General features: G+C 37.4%; 1 protein-coding gene across 1 annotated transcript in view; it reads right to left on the bottom strand.

Moving 5' to 3' along the window:
- Positions 1–6,587: 6,587 nt before the first annotated feature.
- LOC308414707 (transmembrane protease serine 11D) overlaps positions 6,588–22,805 on the bottom strand; it is a gene marked incomplete at both ends in the record, with an annotated part of 46,347 nt that continues 30,129 nt past the window's right edge. Inside the window, 3 exons of the mRNA XM_080909947.1 lie at positions 6,588–6,749; positions 9,762–9,904; positions 18,027–18,286. Coding sequence (XP_080766073.1) covers positions 6,588–6,749; positions 9,762–9,904; positions 18,027–18,286 — 565 coding nt within the window. The remainder of the gene's footprint in view (positions 6,750–9,761; positions 9,905–18,026; positions 18,287–22,805) is intronic.

A 22,805-nucleotide genomic window follows, 5' to 3' on the forward strand; every position in this document is an offset into this window, starting at 1 on the left:
TTATAGTGATCATCATTATTATTTTATTAGGTTGGCTGATACTTTCAATGATTAGATTTTTATCCATAAGGAAATGATTATTTGTGAAAGAAATTTTACTTATTTGTTCCAAGCGAGGTTTTTTTCCCCCCTCACATGGTTTATGTTTTATTCCATGACATTAGTCATATTACATATTATTTCCAGGTTTCTCTGGGGAGAAGTAGTGGATAATTTCTGGTGATCTCATAAAGTCATTCAAAGAGTTAGAGTGTCAGAAATAGGAATATAGTATATATGTGAATGTAAGTATAAAGCCACGAGTCCACAGCTGACTGTGTGTAGACAAATCTTTGTTTCCTTGATGACCGTGGATGTTGAAGTATTTTTCCATAAGTTTATTGGAAGTTTTTATTTATTATTTTTGAGAACTGCTTGTTACAAAGGTTTTTTTTTTCTTTCTTTCCATTTCTTTTCTATTCAAGGCAAGGTTTCTCTGGGTGGACCTGGCTGTCTTAGAACTTACTTTTAGAACAGGATGAACTCAGACTCAGAGCTCCTCCTGCCTCTGCCTCCTGAATGCTGGGACTAAAGGCAAATGCTGTTATTAATAGTTGAGAAACATTTGTGTTAATTTTCCTTTAAAGATCTGGTAATATTTACAGTTAATTTATCTCTGGTCCTGAGCTATTCCTTGCTGAAGGCCATGACAGAATTCTGTTGCTCATGCTGCTGAGACTGTGAGAGTTTATATGTTGTAGATTTAATTTTGGTACATCACATGTGTCAAGGAATGTAACTTTTCTTCTAGACTTTACAGCATTTTAGACTGTTTTCTTTAATGACCTCATTCCTTTGGCATTTGTTTTTAATACTTCATTTTTCATCTTTAATTTCATTCATCTATTAGTTTGCTTGTTTATTTCTCGACTCACTGTGTAGATTGGGCTGTCCTGCAGCTCATTCTGTAGACTGGCCCAGTCTTGAACTCAGAGATTCTCCTGTTTCTGCCTTCTGAGTGCTGGGATTAAAATTGTGCACCACCACACTCAGCCACTTCTGATTTTTATTAATTCTGGGCTTTTACATACATAGGTGTGCACATGTATACCTTCACACACATATGTCCTCATACATGCAACCAAACTCCCATGCAACATGATACACACACACACACACACACACACACACACAATTTAATAATACCTTATTGTTCAAGCTCTACAGAGTTGTATAGCTTTTGAGTTTTCTCTCACAACTGATTTCTTTTTTTACTAATCATTTATTTTATTTATTTACATTTTCAATTCTTCCCCCCTCCATTCCCTCAGTCATATGTTGGTAGAGCCTCTCAGAGTACAGCCATGCTACTTGAAGACCCAGTTGCACTGCCCCTGGGCAGATACACAAGAGATCCTTCACAATATCATAAGGACACATACTCTACTGTGTTGATAGAAGTCTTATTTGTAATAGCCAGAAATCGGAAGTCTGGAACCAGGATGTAGATGGATGGAACTGAAAAACAGAACCACAGAAAATGTGGTTCATTTACGCAGTGGAATAGTATACAGCTATTAAAAACAAGGACATCATGATTTTTGCTGGCAAATGGAAAAAACTAGAAAATACCATCCTGTGTGGAGTAAAACAGATCCAAAAAGATATGCATAGTATGTACTCACTGATATTAGCCAAAAATACAGAAAACCCATGATACACCCCACAGACCCTAAGAAGTTGAACCAGAAGGAAGATCATAGTTGATTTCTATTTCCTCCTATCATTTGATAAGTTACAGTTAATTATTTGATATTTCTACCTTTGGCAAGACCTTATGTCCTAAATGCAAACCATTTTAGAGAAACATGTTAAGAAGAATGTGAATTCTGCAGCTGTTTATGGAATATACTATAGATGTCTCAAGACGAATTTGAATATGAAGTGATTTAACTCTGCAGCTTCTTCCTGGACATTTTGTATAGCTGATTGTCAAGTAAAAACCAGTGGGCACTGAAGCCATTCGCACCCATTTGTCTCTTTGTATGTGTTGTATGAAATTAGGTACAACACCATTCAGTGCACATAATGTTCCAATTATGTGTTCTCTTGACGAACTCTTACTTTTATTAACATGTAGGGACCTTTTCTGTATCTTCTAATTTTGACTTGATAACTACCTTGTCAGACTTAAGTATGGCTGCTCCTATCCTTCTATGTTCAGTCTCCGTGTCTTTACTAGTGAAGTAGATTTCTTGTAGGTCACAAGCTTTGGGAACTTGAGTTTTATTCCAGTCAGCATCTTGTAGTTGGAAAACTAGACCATTTATATTTAATTAAGCCATTTATATATAAAGGAGTTTTGTGATTACTATGATGTTGTTAATATTTTTCTATTTGGTTTAGATATTGTTTCTTCCCTATTTATGTTGGGTTTTTTTTGTTGATTGGCTGAGTTGTATGTGATTGAATCTTTCCTAGCGTTTGTTACCTATTCTTTTCATGAAGTCATTCATCCCTGTCTTCATGACTGACTTTCTTCATCCTATGTAGGGTTCCTGGCAAGGGTGGGTAAGACGACAATTACTCTAGTTTGTTCTTATATATAAACATCTTTGTCTATCAATTTATTTTTAAAATTTAATTTTGTTGATGACTTTGATTGATAGTTAAGTTCTCTCAAATCATCAAACTTTAAATATATCACGATTACTAGTTTTTTTTTCTAACATTTCCAGTATAAATTGTATAATTGGAAGAAGTTTGTTGTCAGTCCTGTGAAAGTTTCCTTTAATTTTCTTAATTCTTCTATTTTCCTTATTTTTAAAACTATCATTTAATCCAATTAGTTTTTTTGAACTTTGTTTTATAAAAATGTTCGTTATACAATCTATTCTAAATAATTTTACCTCCCCTACTCCTCCTAGATCCTCTCTACCTCCTCTTCCATCTGGGTCCACACATTTTCTGTCTTTTGTCAGAAAACAAACATGAATCTAAGGAATAATAATAAAATAAAATAAAATAAAATAAAATAAAATAAAATAAAAAGCACAACACTATAAAACAAAAGCAAACCAATTGGAATGGGACAAAAAGATCAAACAGGAGAAAGGGCCAAAGAAAAAAGCACAAGAAATTCAGAGACACATAAACACACACATTCTACACACAGGAATCATGTAAAAATACAAAACCAGAAGCAATAGTATATAGTGTTTTGGGGCCAGGATCTCTCACTGGGACCCAGAGCTCACCAATTCTGTCAGGCTGCGAGACAAGTGAGGTTCAGGGACCCACCTGCGTCTGTCTCTTCAATGCCAACACTGCAAGCAGAGATGCAGCATTCGGTTTTTATATGGGTTCTTGGGATTGAACTCAGGACCCCGTGCAGATAGAACAAGCACTTTATTCATCGAGCAATCGCCCCAACTCAGAATTCATTTTGCTATCTTATTAAATATAAATGTAAAAGCATAGAAATAAAAAAAAAATCTATTCGGGGTTCCGAATCATTTTATGTTCATAAAATGAGGGAACCGGAAGTGAATAGTGAACGTTAGATCCGGTTCAAGATGTGTAGATCCATATTCCGCAGTGTTACCATTTCCCCTTTCCTAGAGCAGAGGGTGATTGTCATGGTTTGTGGCATATTGATGCTCCCGATAATTTTTCATGCAATTATAAAATATAAAATAATTCTATTTTCTGCTAGTTCTAAGGTATTCCTGATTACTTTGTTATTTTGTTTAAAAAAATAAATGTTTTATTCTTGGTTTTACCAATTATACTGCACAGCCCTACATCAATATTGCCTGAATGTCTTAAGAGCAACACTAAATTGCCTTTATTTCATTTATACCTCAGAGAGACCCCAGAAAACAGAAGTAGGGCTTGATCCATTTATTAAACTAGCAAGCTACCCTATAAAATTGACATTTAAACCAAATTTAATTTATTGTCAATTGCTAACTCTAAGCTTTCTTAGTTTATCTTTTCATTAATTATATTGACTATTTCAACTTTAGTTGGAATATAAAAAATTATCTTTTCATTGTTAAAATTGGCTAATATGTATGGCTGTATGTTACCTTGAATTTTTCTTAGCATTAATAATTCTGCAACTCAATATGATCTTGAGAAATTTCTTTAAGAACTCAATATAAATTTTTAAGATGTGCAAGAATTTATAGATTACCACCACATTTCTGTACATGGTCACATTCAGTTTCATGAAGTCACTTAAGTCTTTGAAAAGTGTAATCTATCAGTAACTAAAAGATAGAAAAAGGGAGGGAGGGAGAGAGAAGGAGGAAGTAAGGACGGAGGGAAGAAAGAGAGACAAAGGAGCTTTGGCAACCAGACTGCACATGTTCCTTTGGTTTTATAATATCTCTTTGTAGAAAGAATATATATCCTAAGTAACATCTTAACAATTTAAGGATTGTGCTCTATTCTCTGTAAAATAAGTGTTACCTTTGAAGTAACTTCTAACATAGGAAAAACACAAGCATGTCTGTTATGATGGCACACACATTCTAACATAGGATGAACACAAGCATGTCTGCTATGATGGCACACCCATTACCTGTACACCCAAGCTCGGACACACTCCCTGGAGGCTTTCTCTAAATAACCAGTTTAATGCTGTCTTCACAGGGTGCACGAAGGGAGTGTCAAGCTGGACGCCACCTTAGTTATAGAGCTTGATTATAGGAGGCAGAACATGCCCAGTCTTTAGAGTGAGTCTGGCTATACGTTCTCTTATTAGACAACCAATTAAAATAAGTTGTTTAGGCTCATCCTTCAGCAATCATAACTTCCATAAATAATTAGGCAGAAATGATAATAAAACGTGCCAAAGATTTTGTTTATCCATTTTTCCGAGAGTGCTACATTTTTCAAGACCTTTTCTGTCAAAGGAATCTGCTTTAATCCAGTTCTCATAATTTTTCTTTTCTAAGAGCAAAACGTTTTCATTGTGATGTCTTTAACTTCCCTTATCTCCAGGGGTTAGGAGTTAGCTTTTAGAAGGAAACTGTGACACACAGGTGACCATGCACAACCTTAGCTCTACTGGGAGCCAGTAAAACATGGAGAATTTGTGATATAAATTATATAGATTGGTATCACATTAAATTTTATTAATGCTATTTAATTATTTTGGTGATAGTGGTTGTGTGTGTCTAAGAGGGAGGGAGAGAGAGAAACACAGAGAGAGAGACAGAGAGAGACAGAGACAGAGAGAGACAGAGAGACAGAGAGAGGCAGAGAGAGAGACAGAGAGACTCAAAGATACACAAAGAGAATATGTGTATGTTTATGTGAGAGACACACAGAAGGAACATACAAAGAAACATAGAATATGAATCTGAGATCCTTCTGTCTTCAGATTGATTGATATCAAACTGTTTAATCTTTGTCATTGCAAACCAGCTCTTTAGCTCTTTTTCACCATTAATTTTTAATTTGCTACTTAAATTTTGCCGTTGAACATCGTGTTACTCTAAAACAACAACAACAACAACAAAAACAAAAAACAAAACTAATGGCAGAAGCAAGAAGTTGGTAGTAGGGATTTTTTTCCCCAGTGACTCTGGCTGTAAGTAGAGCTGAGGAGGTTGTGTGGATTCATCACCTCAGTTCCCCATGGAGAAGATATGTCTTCTCTATGTAGATAAGATATTTAAAGTGAAAATTCACCATTAAAACAGTTCATAAATCTGTTTTTTGGTTTCACTTGAAAACAACTATTTTAACTCGTATGTTTCACACACATGAACATCCTGGAAGATTTGTTTGGGAATCTCAAATACTTGGGATGGCTACAGTTCTTATGCTATTTGTCCAGTGGCCTGACAAATTTAATGTTAGGACTATAGTTTCCTGTACAATGCTGAATTAATGTACATGATTCCTCACTACTATAATAAAACTAAAATACCTGGCCACCCCTGTAATAAAATTGTTAACCCGTTACTAGCTTAACGTATTTCTCTCTTACTTAGCCATGCTCATGCTTTCTTTTTTTTTTCCTCTTAAAAATTTTATTTAATATATGTAAGTGCACTGTAGCTGTCTTCAGACACACCAGAAGAGGGCATCCATTCTCATTAGATGGTTATGAGTCATGTGGTTGCTGGGAATTGAACTCAGGACCTCTGGAAGAGCAGTCAGTGCTCTTAACCACTGAGCCATCCCTCCAGCCCTTTCTCTCTCTCCCTCTCTCCCTCTCTCCCTCTCTCCCTCTCTCCCTCTCTCCCTCTCTCCCTCTCTCCCTCTCTCCCTCTCTCCCTCTCTCCCTCTCTCCCTCTCTCCCTCTCTCCCTCTCTCCCTCTCTCTCTCTCTCTCTCTCTCTCTCTCTCTCTCTCTCTCTCTCTCTTTTATTGGATATTCTCTGCCTTTACATTTCATGTTCATGTTTTCTTTTCCCCTTCAGAAAGTAAAAATCCATACGGACAAGAAATACTAAACGGTTAAACCTTATTTATGTAATGGTATGTTCAAATGGGACATTTCCAGGTTCCTTTGCATTTGAAAAGCAAAGCTGTGGCATCTGAATCAGGCACACTTGGATACAGACTTCACACGTGTTTTCCTTAGTTGCACTAGATTCCAGTCTTCTGTCTAATCCAGTTGCGGTAGGCTGTCACTCGAGTATACACCCCCGGCTTGTTTGGCAGGCCACACTGATATCCCCAACTCACAATCCCCACAACAAACCAAAGCCTCCTTGAGTCTTCTTGTACTAGTGGGCCACCAGAATCACCCTGTAGAAAACAAAGCAAATGATTATTTAAATGGAAAAAACAACCTGGAAATCACCAGTCTATTTCTATGGTAGTAAAGGAAGTCCAAGCTGTTATACCAGCATACATCTTTTTGAAACATGCCAAGCCATGCCAAAAAAAAAAAAAAAAAATTACTGAAATCTTTCAAGTATATAAGTAAGGCTGAGACTAATTAACACTCATGAGCAAGCCTTCCTTCTTTTGCTTTCTTGTTTCCTAATCTTCTCAGGCCTCCCTCGAGAAGGGATTCTTTGACCCTCCTCTTTCCTTTGCACTTCTGGCTTCAACCCCATAGTTTTTCCCTGTGATGTCATGTGCTGTGACATTTATTTCACTGCCTCTAAAAAGCCCAGCCTATTACCCTTGGAAATCTCTCCTTGTATTAGCACTGGCTGTATTTCGATACTTGGCCAGTGTCTGTGTTAGCAGTCCTGTAATAAAAATCCATGAGGGAAGGGAGCATCCTTGTTCTGGATGCTGCCCCAACCTTGGCCTCCAGCCAATAGAAGATGTTAAGAAAATAGCTTTTGAATGAAGGAGTCTCTAGATGTGTCCCTTTTACGCCCTGGTATGAGGCCTGATGCATAGTAAATCACCTACTACAATTCTTTTCGTGAATAATTGAAAAGAAATTTTTATGGCAGTTAAGTAGAGCCTTTTTTATGAGGTATTTACCAGCCAATAGCAATAACTAACTGCTTAGAAACGTGTATACATGTAATCATCCAATTAGGGAGATGCTTTTAGAACATACTGTATCATGGGTCAATTCTGTGAATTCTGGAGCTAGATAGTCTGAGTTTGAGCATCTGCCTATCAGGTAGGTGAACTCCAGGACCCTCTTTGACAAATCTCTGCTGAATTTCTCTTATCAATAAATGGCATTAAAAATGAGCTTTAGTGAGATTAACACACAAAACACTCTGGGCACAGTTTAGCATATGGTCAGTACTAATAAAACCCAGCTATTGTTAAAAAATGTATGTCTAGAAAAGTTAGCCATTCATTTGATGGCTCAGAGTAGTTATGTTTTCCATACCTATTTAATTAATGGTTTAATGGAGAGAAACGTCAGTATGTGAATCACCAACTTGCTTGACAAGTACTGCGTGGAGCTGCTGGTACCACGTTCCTCTGGATGAGACATTCATGCTGCATTTTACTAGTCCGCAGCATTTTTTTTTTTATGTTTCTCTGCTATTCTTTTTCTATAGTGGCAAAGCTTTCTGTGTATCTTATCCACCATGGACAAGCAAGTGGTAATCGCGAGTTCCAAGTAACGTGTGGTTAGTTTCTCTGCCTAGGGTCAGACCTTTGAACTGGCATTCATTTTTCTCAACCTGATGAGTCAGGGAGCATCTACTTACATTGACACACAGGTTTCCTAGTGGTGAGAGTAGATATATCTTTGAAAGAATGTCTGAATTGATCTTATAAACTTCTATGCAAAAATATTATTCACTTATTATCATTTATTGAGGCATAAACTCTGTGTGTTGTAAGTACAGTCAGTGAGGCCTGGGGTGGTTCAGGGAAATTTTTATGGTAGTGGTGTGGTGAACTTGCCTGAAGTGAAGGGCAGACTATTCCTATGCAGAAGCCGATGGAGGCTTGCAAGAGCAAGAAGAGGACATTTTAGTTTGTTATTTCCTCAAGCTGTTGTAACCAATACTTTCAGTAGATCTGAAGTTGGCAGCCTGGGATATAATCTAACTGATGAGATTTTTAGAAAACTTTCACGAATCTTAAAAACTTGTTTTACAGAAGGTGGAACCATCTCACATAAAGATATAATGAACTGAGTGCATAAATAAGCCTCTTGATAATCGATATCCACATCTCCACTTTTCAATGCTTGAAACTGTTAAAAATGTATCATTTTGGGAAAACACTTATGGTTTGGGTTCTGGTGTTCTGTAAGCAGCACCACTTTTTCAAGATTGTGCACAACAGATTAAGAGTCAGGAGCATGGATGAAGAGAATAAGCTTTATGTTGCATGCAGCTCATCAAGGCAAACAGTACTGGATTCCTGAAGAGACTAGAGTATTTATAATAATGTTTAAATCCCTAACGTTTTGCTCCTATAACTACATTGGCCTCATTTCAGATAAAGGAATGGAACCTGTTACGTTTCATCGATTTCATTAAAATTTTAAGACTAAATTTTATACTCATTACTGTATATAGTTGTGCATTTACTATTTGTTTTTTGGATGTTTAATTTAAAATTTTACAGGCTAGAGAAAACAGTATAGCATGTGACTGCTAAAAAAAATCCAATTTTAAAAGTATTTTAAAGATTAAAAAATGTATACAATATCTTAATTATTTGAGTTACAAGATATCCCAAATTATATAGTAGTAGAAAAGGAAAAGAAAGACAAGAGAAAGGGAGGGGAGGGACAGACAGAGGAAAATGGAAGAGAGGGAAGGAATGGGAGGAGGAAGAAAAAGAAAGGGAAAAGAAAGGAGAGCAGGAAAGAAAAAGGAAGGAATGAAAAAGCAACTAGTTTGTAATTTACAAAGAAAATAGTATAAATTAAAGCATAATTATGTTATGAACTTTAAATGACTGTTTTCATTGTGAGTTGATTATTAAATACAGTTATAAGATAGGAAATGATTTTATAATTTATGGGTATGATACTGAATACTAAAATCAAGCAAGCTTCTACTGCTTCAGCATTGTTCCTTGTGATAAGAACGTCAAAATTTACTCTCTAGAGATTTTGAAGCATACAATAGTTTATTATTAATTGTATCCACCATGTTATATTATCTTGGTTTAGCCATCCATAGTAACTAACAATATTTTCATGCTACATAAAATTTAAAACAGAATTCTATCTCTAAAATTAAGGCCATTTTTTTTTCTTTTTGAGGAGCAGAGCTTTATGTTGTAACTGTTGTTATCTTTTTGCCTGTCACAGGGTGATGTGTTTGAAAATGCCTGTAAACTTCCCAGTGGTGACATAGATAATGTTGTTACCTGGCATGCATCCACAGCTCCTGAACGCACTCCAGCACAGAGCATTCCTGGCAAGACACTTCCACCGTAACTAGCTGGCTCATTGCATACCTCTGAACTTATTAGTCTGACCTCTCCTTGCTGTAGATTTGTGACTGCGTTGCCTGTTCAGTGTAAAAACAGAAATGAATCAGACCTCAGAAAATATGAGTCAATGACTCTGTGCCAAATTTAAGAATAACATGACTATTATAAACATTATCTATGTTGAAAGGATGGCACCAGAAGATGCACATAAGTAAATCTGGGCAAGATTGCTGTAGGAGAGAAGGGATAACTCCTTTAGAGAGATGAGATTTTCTTTACTCTTTGAGTTTGCGATATATCTTTCTTTATTCTCTTGGAGTTGATAAATGATTGGGTGTGGTGACACATGACCGTGATCCCAATATGTAGGAGGTGAATGTAGAATCATGAGGAGTTCAAGGTCAGCTTTAGTTATATAGTAAATTTGAGGCCAATCTGGGCTACCATGAGAACAAACACACAAACAAACAAAAAAATCTAACCCAACAATAACAAAAAAAAAAAAAAAAAAAAAAAAAAAAAAACAACAACAACCCCCTAATACTTGTGTTAAAAGTGACTTACAATATTTAAAGTTAATTGATGGATTTTTGGGTTAGAAAACTACGTATCAGAAGAGAAATCAGGGAGGCTGACCAATGGGTGAGTGGGAGACCAAGACTGCAGGAGAGCAGAGAGATCTCTGTGGAGTGCACACGGAAAGTGCACACCATACCTTGCCCTGCCCCGCCTTGCCCGATCCAGCGATTGGGAACAGAAAATTAGAACTTCTGTTTCCACCCGGAGGCGACTTCCGGACACAGAGCGGAACCTGGCCTACCTGACACCCGGATTGGCAGCTCATAGAGGCTGAGCAACTGCGATTGAGAACAGAAAATTAGAACTTCTGTTTCCACCCAGAGGCGACTTCCGGACGCAGAGCGGAGCCTGGCCTACCTGCCAGGCAGAACGGCGGCTCATAGAGGCTGAGCAACTGGTGAGTAAGAGACCAAGACTGCAGGGGAACAGAGAGATCTCTGCGGAGTACACACGGAAAGTGCACACCATACCTTGCCCTGCCCCGCCTTGCCCGATCCAGCAATTGGGAACAGAAAATTAGAACTTCTGTTTCCAACTGGAGGCGACTTCAGGACGCAGAGCAGAGCCTGGCCCATCTGCCACCCGGAATGGAGGCTCATAGAGGCTGAGCAACTGGTGGGTGGGAGACCTGGGCTGCAGGGGAGCAGAAAGATCTCTGTGGAGTACACACGGAAAGTGCACCTCCTGCCTTGCCCTGCCCTGCCGTGCCTGATCCAGCAAACAGAAACAGAACGTTGGAACTTCTGCTCACACCCGACGACTCTGAGGCATAAAACAGGGCTAGACCCATCTGACACCTCAACCAGTGGAGAACCAGGGACACAGACCAGATACAAGGGAAAGGCAAGAACATATCACTGACAACAAAATGGCAAGAGGAAAGAGAAAGAGTATATCCCAAGGGAACCAAGACAATCTAGCAACACCAAAGCCCAGCTCTCCCATAACAGCAAACATCGAAATTCCAAACACTCCAGAAAAAGAAGACACAGACCTGAAATCATGCCTCAAGACGCTGATAGAGTTACTTAAACAAGAAAGGGAGGAAAAGCAAAAAGATTCAGAAGCTTTTAAAGAAGAAACAAGAAAAACACTCAAAGAACTCAAAGAACTAGAGGAAAACAGAACCAAAGAAATAAAAGAATGGAAGAGGGAAATTAAAACAGAGATTGACACAATAAAGAAAACACTAAAAGAGATAACCCTAGAGTCAGAACACCAAAAAACGAAATCAGGAGTCACAGAAGCAAGCATGTCCAATAGATTGCAAGAGATCGAAGAGAGAATCTCGGGGGCAGAACAACATTGCAAACATAGACAAAACAGCCAGAGAAGATGCAAAAAACAAAAAGCTCCTAACCCAAAATGTCCAGGAAATCCAAGACACAATGACAAGACCGAACCTAAGGATAATAGGAATAGAAGAGGGAGAAGAGTATCAACTAAGAGGCACAGTAAATATCTTCAACAAAATCATAGAAGAAAACTTCCCTACCCTTAAGAATGAGATGACCACAAGCATAAAAGAAGCCTTCAGAACTCCAAATAGGTTGGACCAGAAAAGAAATACCTCCCGACACATAATAGTAAAAACATCAAGCGCCCAAAGTAAAGAAAGAATACTAAAAGCAGTAAGGGAAAAAGGTTAGGTAACATATAAAGGCAGACCAATCAGACTCACACCCGATTTCTCAACAGAGACTATGAAAGCTAGAAGAGTCTGGACAGACATCATGCACTCCTTAAGAGAGCACAAGTGCCAGCCCAAGCTGCTATACCCAGCAAAACTATCAATCACCATCGATGGAGAGACGAAGATATTTCAAGACAAATCAAAATTCACACAATATCTGACCACAAACCCAGCACTACAACGAATTATAGGTGGAAAACCCAATACAAGGAGGGAAAATACAGCCTAGTAAGAACAAGAAAACTCCTAAATAAGAAAACTAAAAGAAGAAAAAAAAACACACACACAACTCAACCCAAAAAAGCAATAATAGCAGGAAACAGAAACAACTATTCCTTGATATCTATTAACATCAATGGTCTCAACTCCCAAATAAAGAGACATAGATTATCAGACTGGATACATAAACAAAATCCAGCCTTTTGCTGCATACAGGAAACTCTTTCAGAGACAAAGACAGACACTATCTCAGAGTAAAAGGGTGGGAAAAAAACTTCCAAGCAAACAGCTCCAAGAAACATGCTGGAGTGGCTATTCTAATATTGAATAAAGTAAATTTCCAACCAAAAGTTATCAAAAAAGATAAGGAAGGACACTTTTTACTCATTACCGGGGAAATCTGTCAGGAGGAACTCTCAATCCTTAACATATATGCTCCAAATAAAAAAATCACCCACATTCATAAAAGAAACCCTACTAAAGCTCAAAAAATACATTTGACCCCACACAATAATAGTGGGTAACTTTAATACCCCACTCTCACCAATGGACAGATCAGGGAAACAGAAACAGAACCAGGACACTGCAAAACTAGCAGAGACTTTGAACCAACTAGAATTAATAGATATATACAGAACATACTATCCCAAAGTAAAAGAATACACCTTCTTCTCACCACTCCATGGCACCTTCTCGAAAATTGACCACATAATTGGACACAGAACGAGCCTCCATTGATATAAGAAGATTGAAATACTCCCATGCATCCTTTCAGATCAACATGGTCTACGGCTGGTCTTTAACAACAACAAAGACAACAAAAAGCCCACATACATATGGAAACTAAACAATGCTCTGTTAAAGGATAGCAGGGTCAAAGAAGAAATAAAGAAAGAAATTAAGGATTTTCTAAAATTCAACGAAAATGAAAACACAACATACCCAAACCTATGGGATGCAATGAAAGCAGTATTGAAAGGAAAACTCACAGCCCTAAGTGCTTTCACAAAGAAACTGGAGAGAGCTCACATCAGCAACCTGACAGCACCGCTAAAAGCCCTAGAACAAAAGGAAGCAGATATACCCAAAAAGCGTAGATGGCAAGAAATAATCAAAATTAGGGCAGAAATAGACCAAATAGAAACAAAAAGAACCATTGAAAAAATCAACAAAACCAAGAGTTGGTTCTTTGAGAAAATCAACAAGATTGATAAACCCCTAGCCAGACTAACTAGAGGGCAAAGAGAGAGTATCCAAATTAACAAAATCAGAAAGGAAAGTGGGGACATAACAACTGAAACTGAGAAAATTCAAGAAATCATCAGATCCTACTACAAAAACTTATACTCCACAAAATTGGAAAATCTGGAGGAAATGGATGAATTCCTAGACAGATACAAGGTCCCAAAGTTAAACCAGGACCAAGTAAACCATCTAAATAACCCTATAACACCTAAAGAAATAGAAGAAGTCATCAAAAGCCTCCCAACCAAAAAAAGCCCAGGTCCAGACGGGTTCAGTGCAGAATTTTATCAGACTTTTATTGAGGATATAACACTAATATTCGCCAAACTATTCCAAAAGATAGAATCAGATGGAATATTACCCAACTCATTTTTGAGGCTACAATAACCCTCGTACCTAAACCACACAAAGACCCTACAAGGAAAGAGAACTTCAGACCAATCTCACTTATGAACATTGATGCAAAAATACTCAACAAAATCCTCACAAACTGAATCCAAGAACACATCAAAATGATCATTCATCATGACCAAGTAGGCTTCATCCCTGGGATGCAGGGATGGTTTAACATAAAGAAATCCATCAACGTAATCCACTATATAAACAAACTCAAAGACCAAAATCACATGATCATATCACTAGACGCTGAGAAAGCATTCTCCAAAATCCAACACCCCTTCATGTTAAAAGTTCTGGAAAGAACAGAAATCCAATGCCCATACTTAAACATAATAAAAGCAATATACAGCAAACCAACAGCCAACATAAAACTTAATGGCGAGAAACTTGAAGCAATCCCACTAAAATCAGGGACTCGACAAGGCTGCCCACTTTCTCCCTACCTATTCAACATAGTATTGGAAGTCCTGGCTAGAGCAATTAAACAGCAAAAGGAGATCAAGGGGATACAAATCGGAAAGGAAGAGATAAAAACATCACTCTTTGCCGATGACATGATAGTGTACTTGAGTGACCCCAAAAATTCCACCAGAGAACTCCTACAGCTGATAAAACAAGTTCAGCAAAGTTGCTGGATACAAAATTAACTCAAAAAAATCAGTAGCCTTCCTGTACTCAAAGGACAAACATGTGGAGAAAGAAATTAGGGAAAAGGTACCCTTCACAATCGTTACAAAAACTATGAAATACCTTGGTGTGACTCTAACTAAGCAAGTGAAGGACCTGTATGACAAGAACTTCAAACCTCTAAAGAAAGAAATTGAGGAGGATCTCAGAAAATGGAAAGATCTCCCATGCTCATGGATTGGAAAAATCAACATCTTAAAAATGGCCATCCTACCAAAAGCAATCTACAGATTCAATGCAATCCCCATCAAAATTCCAACCCAGTTCTTCATGGAATTGGAAAGATCAATGTGCAATTTCATATGGAATAACAAAAGACCTAGAATAGCGAAATCCATCCTCAACAACAAAAAAACATCAGCGGGAATCACTATCCCTGACCTCAAGCTATATTACAAGGCAATTGTGCTGAAAACTGCATGGTACTGTTACAGAAATAGGCATGTGGATCAATGGAATAGAACAGAAGATCCAGAAATGAGCCCTCATGTATGTGGTCACCTGATTTTTGACAAAGGAGCAGTAAACATTCAATGGAAAAATGATACCCTATTCAACAAATGGTGTTGGTCCAACTGGCACTCAGCATGCAAAAGAATGAAAATAGACCCGTTCTTATCTCCTTGTAGAAAGCTCAAGTGTAAGTGGATCAAAGATCTCCACATTAAACCAGATACACTGAAACTATTAGATGAGAAAGTAGGGAAAACCTTAGAACACATAGGTACAGGAGAAAATTTCCTGAACAAAACACCAATGGCTCAAGCTCTAAGGTCATAGATTAACAAATGGGACTTAATGAGATTGCAAAGTTTCTGTAAGGCTAAAGACATCGTAAAGAAAACAAAACGGCAACCAACAGAATGGGAAAAGATCTTTACCAACACCACATCAGATAGAGGCCTAATATCCAAGGTGTACAAGGAACTCAAAAAGCTAGACACCAGAGAATCAAATAACCCTATTAAAAATGGGGTACAGAGCTAAACAAAACATTTTCAGTTGAGGAACACCGAATGGCCGAGAAACATCTGAGGAAGTGCTCGACATCCTTAGCCATCAGGGAAATGCAAATCAAAACAACCCTAAGATTCCACCTCACACCAGTCAGATTGGCCAAGATCCAAAACTCAGATGACAGCAGATGCTGGCGAGGCTGTGGAGAAAGAGGAACACTTCTCTACTGTTGGTGGGGTTGCAAGCTAATACAACCACTCTGGAAATCAGTCTGGCGATACCTCAGAAAATTGGATATAGTACTACCTGAAGACCCAGCTATTCCACTTCTGGGCATATACCCCAGAGACACTTTAATACACAACAAAGATATATGCACCACAATGTTCATAGCGGCTCTATTTATAATAGCCAGAAGCTGGAAGGAACCCAGATGTCCTTCAGTAGATGAATGGATACAAAAATTGTGGTACAGTTACACAATGGAGTACTACTCAGCTATCAGAAACAATGACTTAATGAAATTCTTAAGAAAATGGCTGCATCTAGAGAAGATCATCCTGAGTGAGATAACCCAGTCACAAAAGAACAGACATAATATGTAGTCACTGATAGTGGGATGCTAACCCCAGAGGCTTGCACTCCCCCAGAAACAACTCACAGACTGTATGAAGTCCAAGAAGTAAAGAAAACAAAAAAATATACATATATTTACAAAACAAGAAGACTTTGACTATTTCCATGTTGCGTTTTGTTTTGCATGTACTTTATGCTCATGGTAACTATTAGGTTTTCAATGCATACTGTCAAGCCCTTGAAAAAAATCAAGTACTGACTAAAAAAATATATTCACATGGTTTTATGTAAAAATTATTTTAATGTCTGAAAAAACAGTACTGACAAAAATGTATAATTTTAAGCAAAAAATGTTTAAAATCTGTACATTTATCTTTGTTTTGTAAAATAATGTCGTTTAAAAAAAAAAGAAGAGAAATTAGTCTACTCTCAAAGTTAAAGAAGTAGTCTACGATATCAGTGTTCCTTGAGAACAGAACTGTCACAATTTTCCATGATTGGTATAGACACCTATTATTTCAGGTCAGTTGGTTCAAAGAAACAGAATGAAATCTTTTCCAAGACAATTAGGACATTTTAATGTCTTACCACAATTGTAATAATCCATATACACCACCAAAGCTTCTTATCCATTTCCCACCTAATAGTGTTTTTTTTTTTTTTTTTTTTTTTTTTTTTTTTTTTTTTTCTTGGCCACAATTCTTACTTTAAATTGTGTTTATTTTATGTAAAATTTCATTTATCCCATGAATGAACATAATAAATTATTATCTAACATGGATTTTCTTTCTGTGGCTGTGGGATTCATTTTATACCAGAATAACTTGAAGGCCATATCTTAAGTGTTATTAAAAAACCCAGGTCATAGTCTTTTTTAAGTCTCCTTTTATGAACAGAAAAGTATAGACTTTCTGTATTAATAAGGGACTTATTGAAGGGGTTCTCGCCAACCTAAGCATTGGCACACATGGCTCTGGCAGGCCTCGCCCTCTCTCCCACCCCATTACCTCCCCCCCCCTGCCTTGCTAAAACCCATTAGATTACATCTCAAAAAGCTAGCCGCCAAGGTTACATTTCCTTATTCAACCACTTCCTTCACCAGAGGCTGACTGTCAAGGTCTGATATCAAAGTATTGGAGCCCAACACTCAAAAGCTCCCTTTTGCCCAAACAAAATTAACCAACTTATTCCAAGACAGGAGTTTCCCCCTTTACATTTATAAACTGCCATTTGCCTACAGGACACTTCTGTCTTTTCTTTATGCAAAGGCCTTTGTCCCTATGGGAAAAATATCTCTTCCCCTCTCCCTTGTGATTTTTCACCCCCTATCTTGTTCCCCCTCCCTTCTTTCTTTTCCTTTATCACCTGATCTTTGTCTGTCTGGGATGAATAAATTGCTTTGTGCTTAGAACTTGGTTTTGAGGTGTCTTGAGCCAAGTTCTAGGACCCTTCACCTTTTTCATTTTTTTTTCTTTCACATTTCTCTGTTCTGATATCAGAATTCTGTGGTTTCTAAGGGTTGCTTGTTTTACATTGCTGAGGCAGCAGCTATAGCTAGAGGCAGGTCTGACCAGAATGTAGATGGTTCTGTAGAAGAGGCTATCCTCAGGGGTTTCCTCACCTAGGAATTTACAAGGCTGGACATGGTGGGACAAGCCCATATCTCTATTATTGAAACTGCTTCAAGAGAATTATGAATTTGAGGCCATCCTGAGCTTCATAGTGGACTCCAAATTAGCCGGATTAAAATGAGATTTTATGACAAAACAAAACAAACACATTTACATAGAAACAAATAACAGAAGATTTGTTGTCAAAATGTTTCATTTCCCAGAGACATTTACCTCCATAAGTGAGAGATCCCCATCCTGTGACGTATGCAACAGACCCAGGTATGATGCTTTGGGTTGCTGCTGGCAGGCATACCCTGTGGATATTTCTGGTAAAGGTGACAGGTCTTTCAAGCTGTACAACTGCAATGTCATTGTCACGAGTTGTGGAGCTGTATTCGTCATGGGCTAGAATAGCCCGCACTCTCACTCTTAACCTAGGACTTATTGTAGAAACACCGAAGGTGGCAGTCCATTGTTGAGGGTTAGAGTAGCTAAAGAACATAAAATAATACAAAAATATCAAACATAAAACAAAACATGCTATTAAATAGAGAATTCAATATCCCCTCATATATCTGTTCTTTGGGTTTTATTTAAATTATGTTAGTTCTTTGAGAATTTACTATAATGTGTTTTTTATTTTCCACCAACTTCCCAGTAATGTTTCCCTAAACTGTAATCTCACAATTCAATTGAATTCTTTACTAGCAGCCTAGTAGTTTAATTCTAAATAGACAGAAAAATAAAATTTTTCGAAAACACATCTTCAAATAATAACTTATCTTGACCATTTTTATTTCCCAGTGAGTGTATCCTAACATGTTAATGATAACTAGTAAAGGGGAATGCTATTGTTTTTTGTCCTTTCTTGATATTCCGGTCCATGAAGCAAAGGATTCTGAAATAATTATCTTCCCTATTTTAACTTGTTCCTTTTGATTGTTGTTGTTGTTGTGAGAAGAAAGATCTATTTAAATAGTAATGAGGTTGCAGGCTATCTTTCTTGTTAATGCATGAATAATTTTTCTGTACTAAATTTGATGCATGTATATATATGTATATACATATAAATATAGACATACACATGTATGTATATATGTATGTATGTATATATATATAAAATTTAACATAAAAATGTAGAAATTAGTATGGTAACTTGGGACGATAGAGTGTGTTAAGTACACCAATACAGACACATGCAAGGTAAAGAGTAGATAAGTTTTAGTAAATCAAAATTAAGTACAACATACACAAATTTATCCAGTAAATGTGAAACCACAAGAAAGTATTGGTAATGCTCAATATTTGAATTTTGAGACAGTCCACGTAGCTCAGTCTTGCTTAGAGCTTGTTAGATGACTGAGGGTTATCTTGAACTCCAGATCCTTTTGTCTCTGCATTCCAAATGTTTGCATTAGACTGCCTGATTCTCAGGTAATGTCTACAAGCTTTGGAGACTTACAATAATGTCTATAAACAAATAGTAACCAGACTGGGGAGCCATTGTAGAATGGACATGGAATATTAGTAGAAAATCCATGCTAAGTGAGGCCTATGCACCTCTTAAATATAAGAAGAGATGCTCAAATACACTGGCTAACAAGCAATAGAAATTATAACAATGAACACCTTGTGTGTATTAATAACAATGACAAATATTATGCAGAAGCACATTATCAAATGGTAGGTGGAAATTTAGTTCTCTTCCATTACTAGTCAAATTGACCATTTGGAGAGTTTTACAGTTTTATACAATATTTATCAAGTTTCATGTCTATATCTGGGTACATGTCATAAACATTTCTAAAGATTTTATAGAAAGATAGTATTCCTTTTCATGTATTTACTTATGAATGTTGGGTAATGTGTTCTTTCTGTTAGTAGGAAATTACTGCCATCTAGTATGATGAAGCAAACATGACAGCTTCATACAATGGATTCCCATGAAGAAACAGTTTAAACAGATAGGAATTCTCATGATTAGGTGGAAACCATAAAGAATAATACAAAACTCATACACACTGCTGTTGCTATAAATTAAAAGCATTTATACATAAAATGTTTGTTTTCACGCCTGAGCAGTCTTATTCTAGGGAGACATTTATTCTTCCACCACCTCTCCACTCATTTTTATCAGACCTGTGGATCCTGAGCCATATAGGTTAGCTTCTTTTCTGTATCCAACTTCCCCAGTGAATCCTCTGGGCACTCAAAGCTGCCATGAGCAACCTATCTCACCAGGGCCTCCATTCTCCCCCAATCTTTCTTCTTGCTTTCATCAGACATGGGGATTCTGAACCATACAGAGCTGCTGATCCAGAACCATGCAGTCCAAAGATGCCCATCAGAGGCCTGCCACACCAGGACCATGGAGGACAACCCCCTACCAATACCTACTACAACAGAAACATCCAAAGACCAATGTCACCCAGAAAGTCCTTAAAAGAACATAGCCAACAAAGGCCAGGGTAATATGACACCACCAGAACACAGCTGCCCTACTAGAGCAAGCTCTGAATATCCTAATCTAACCGAAGCATAAAAAAAATGACCTTAAATAATTTGAAATGTAAATACAGAGAATATCCAATAAAATAATTTTTTAAACAATCATAGAGGCCTTTAAGAGGAACAAAGAAATACAAAAAAATACAATCAAACCAGTGAAGGAAATAAAACTGTGCAAGACCTGAAAGTGAAAATAGAAGCAAAAACAAATCACAGAGGAAATTCTAGAGACGGAAAACCTAGGAAAGAGAACAGCAATAACGGATGCAAGTATCTGCAACAGAATAAAGTATATAGAAGAGAATCTCAGGCATAGAATATACAATAGAAGACATTTATAATCAGGCAAAGAAAAATTTAACCCTAAATATTCCTGACACAAAACATGCAGGAAATTTGGGACACCGTGAAAAAACCTAATCTAAAGATAATAGATAGAATTAGGTGAAGAGTCCAAGCTGCACATACCCACCAGGAAAGGAGGAGACCCAGACAACACAGGACAGGCGAGAACTAGGTGAGAACGGATTCTGACTAGCCAGGGGGAAGAGAGATCTCAGTGGAGCACGTGGAAAGTGTGTGCCTGCCCGCCCAGCGTGATCCAGGGATCCAGGAACCCCTTGGCATCAGACACTCTGTTCCCAGCCGATGGCTTCCAGGGCGCACAACAGGCACTCAGAACATCCTCCACCAGAAACAGCGGAGATCCAGGGACACAGGCCAGGTATAAGCGAAAGGCAAGAACCAATCACTGACAACAAGATGGCAATAGGAAAGCAAAAGAATGTACCCCAGGGAAATAAAGACAACCTGGCAACACTAGAACCCAGCTTTCCCATCACAACAAACAGCAGAATGCCAAACACTCCAGAAAAAGAAGACTCAGACACGAAATCCTACCCCAAGATGATGATAGAGATCCTTAAACAAGAACAAGAAGAAAAGCATAAAGAATTAGAAGAATTAGAAAACAAACAAACAAACAAACAAACAAAAAACACTAAAAGAACTAGAAGAAAACAGAACCAAAGAGATGAAGGAATGGAAAAATGAATTTAAAATGGAAATAGACATAATAAAGAAAACACTAAAAGAGACAACCCTAGAGATAGAAAACCTAAAAAAGGAATCAGGAGTCACAGATGCAAGCATTTCCAACAGACTACAAGAGATGGAAGAAAGAATCTCAGGGGCCGAAGACAACAATGAAAACATAGACAAAACAGTCAGAGAAGATGCAAAAACCAAAAAACTCCTAACCCAAAATGTGCAGGAAATCCAGGACAAAATGAGAAGACCAAAGCTAAAGATAATAGGAGAGAGCGAAGAATATCAACTAAGAGGTACGGTAAATATCTTCAACAAAATTGTAGAAGAAAAATTTCCTACCCTTAAGAACGAGATGACCACGAGCATAAAAGAAGCCTTCAGAACTCCAAATAGGTTGGACCAGAAAAAAAATTCCTCCCGACACATAATAGTCAAAACACCAAGTGCCCAAAGCAAAGAAAGAATACTAAAAGCAGTAAGGGAAAAAGGTCATGTAACATATAAAGGCAGACCAATCAGATTCACACCCGATTTCTCAACAGAGACTATGAAAGCTAGAAGAGCCTGGACAGACATCATGCAGACCCTGAGAGAGCACAAGTGCCAGCCCAAGCTGCTATACCCAACAAAACTATCAATCACCATAGATGGCGAGATGAATATATTCCAAGACAAAACTAAATTCACACAATATATAACCACAAACCCAGCACTACAACGAATTATAGGTGGAAAACCAAATACAATGAGGGGAACCACTTCATAATAAAAACAAGAAATTTCTAAGGAAGAAAACCAAAAGAAGAAAGACACACAGGCACATTTCAACCTACCAAAGCAACAATAGCAGGAAACAGCAACCACTAATCCTTGATATCTATTAACATAAATGGACTCAACTCCCCAATAAAAAGATATAGGCTATCAGACTGGATACATAAACAAAACCCAGCATTTTTCTGCATACAGGAAACTCATATCAGAGACAAAGACAGACACTATCTCAGAATAAAAGGGTGGGAAAAAACTTCCAAGCAAATGGCCCCAAGAAGCAAGCTGGAGTGGCCATTCTAATATTGAATAAAGTAGATTTTCAACGAAACGTTATCAAAAAAGATAAAAAAGAAAACTTTTTACTCATTACAGGGGAAATCTGTTGAGAGGAACTCTCAATCCTTAACATATATGCTCCAAATACAAAAGCACCCATATTCATAAAAGAAACCCTACTAAAGCTCAAAAAATACATTTTTACCCACACAATAATAGTGGGACACTTTAATACCCCACTCTCACCAATGTATATATCATGGAATCAGAAACTGAACAAGGGCACTGTAAAACTAACAGAGACTATAAACCAACTTGAATTAATAGATATCTACTGAACATATCATCCTAAAACTAAAGGATACACCTTCTTCTCAGCACCTCATGGCACCTTCTTGAAAA

Source organism: Micromys minutus (genome assembly GCF_963924665.1).
Source record: "Micromys minutus genome assembly, chromosome: 1".
NCBI classification, from domain to species: Eukaryota; Metazoa; Chordata; class Mammalia; order Rodentia; family Muridae; genus Micromys; species Micromys minutus.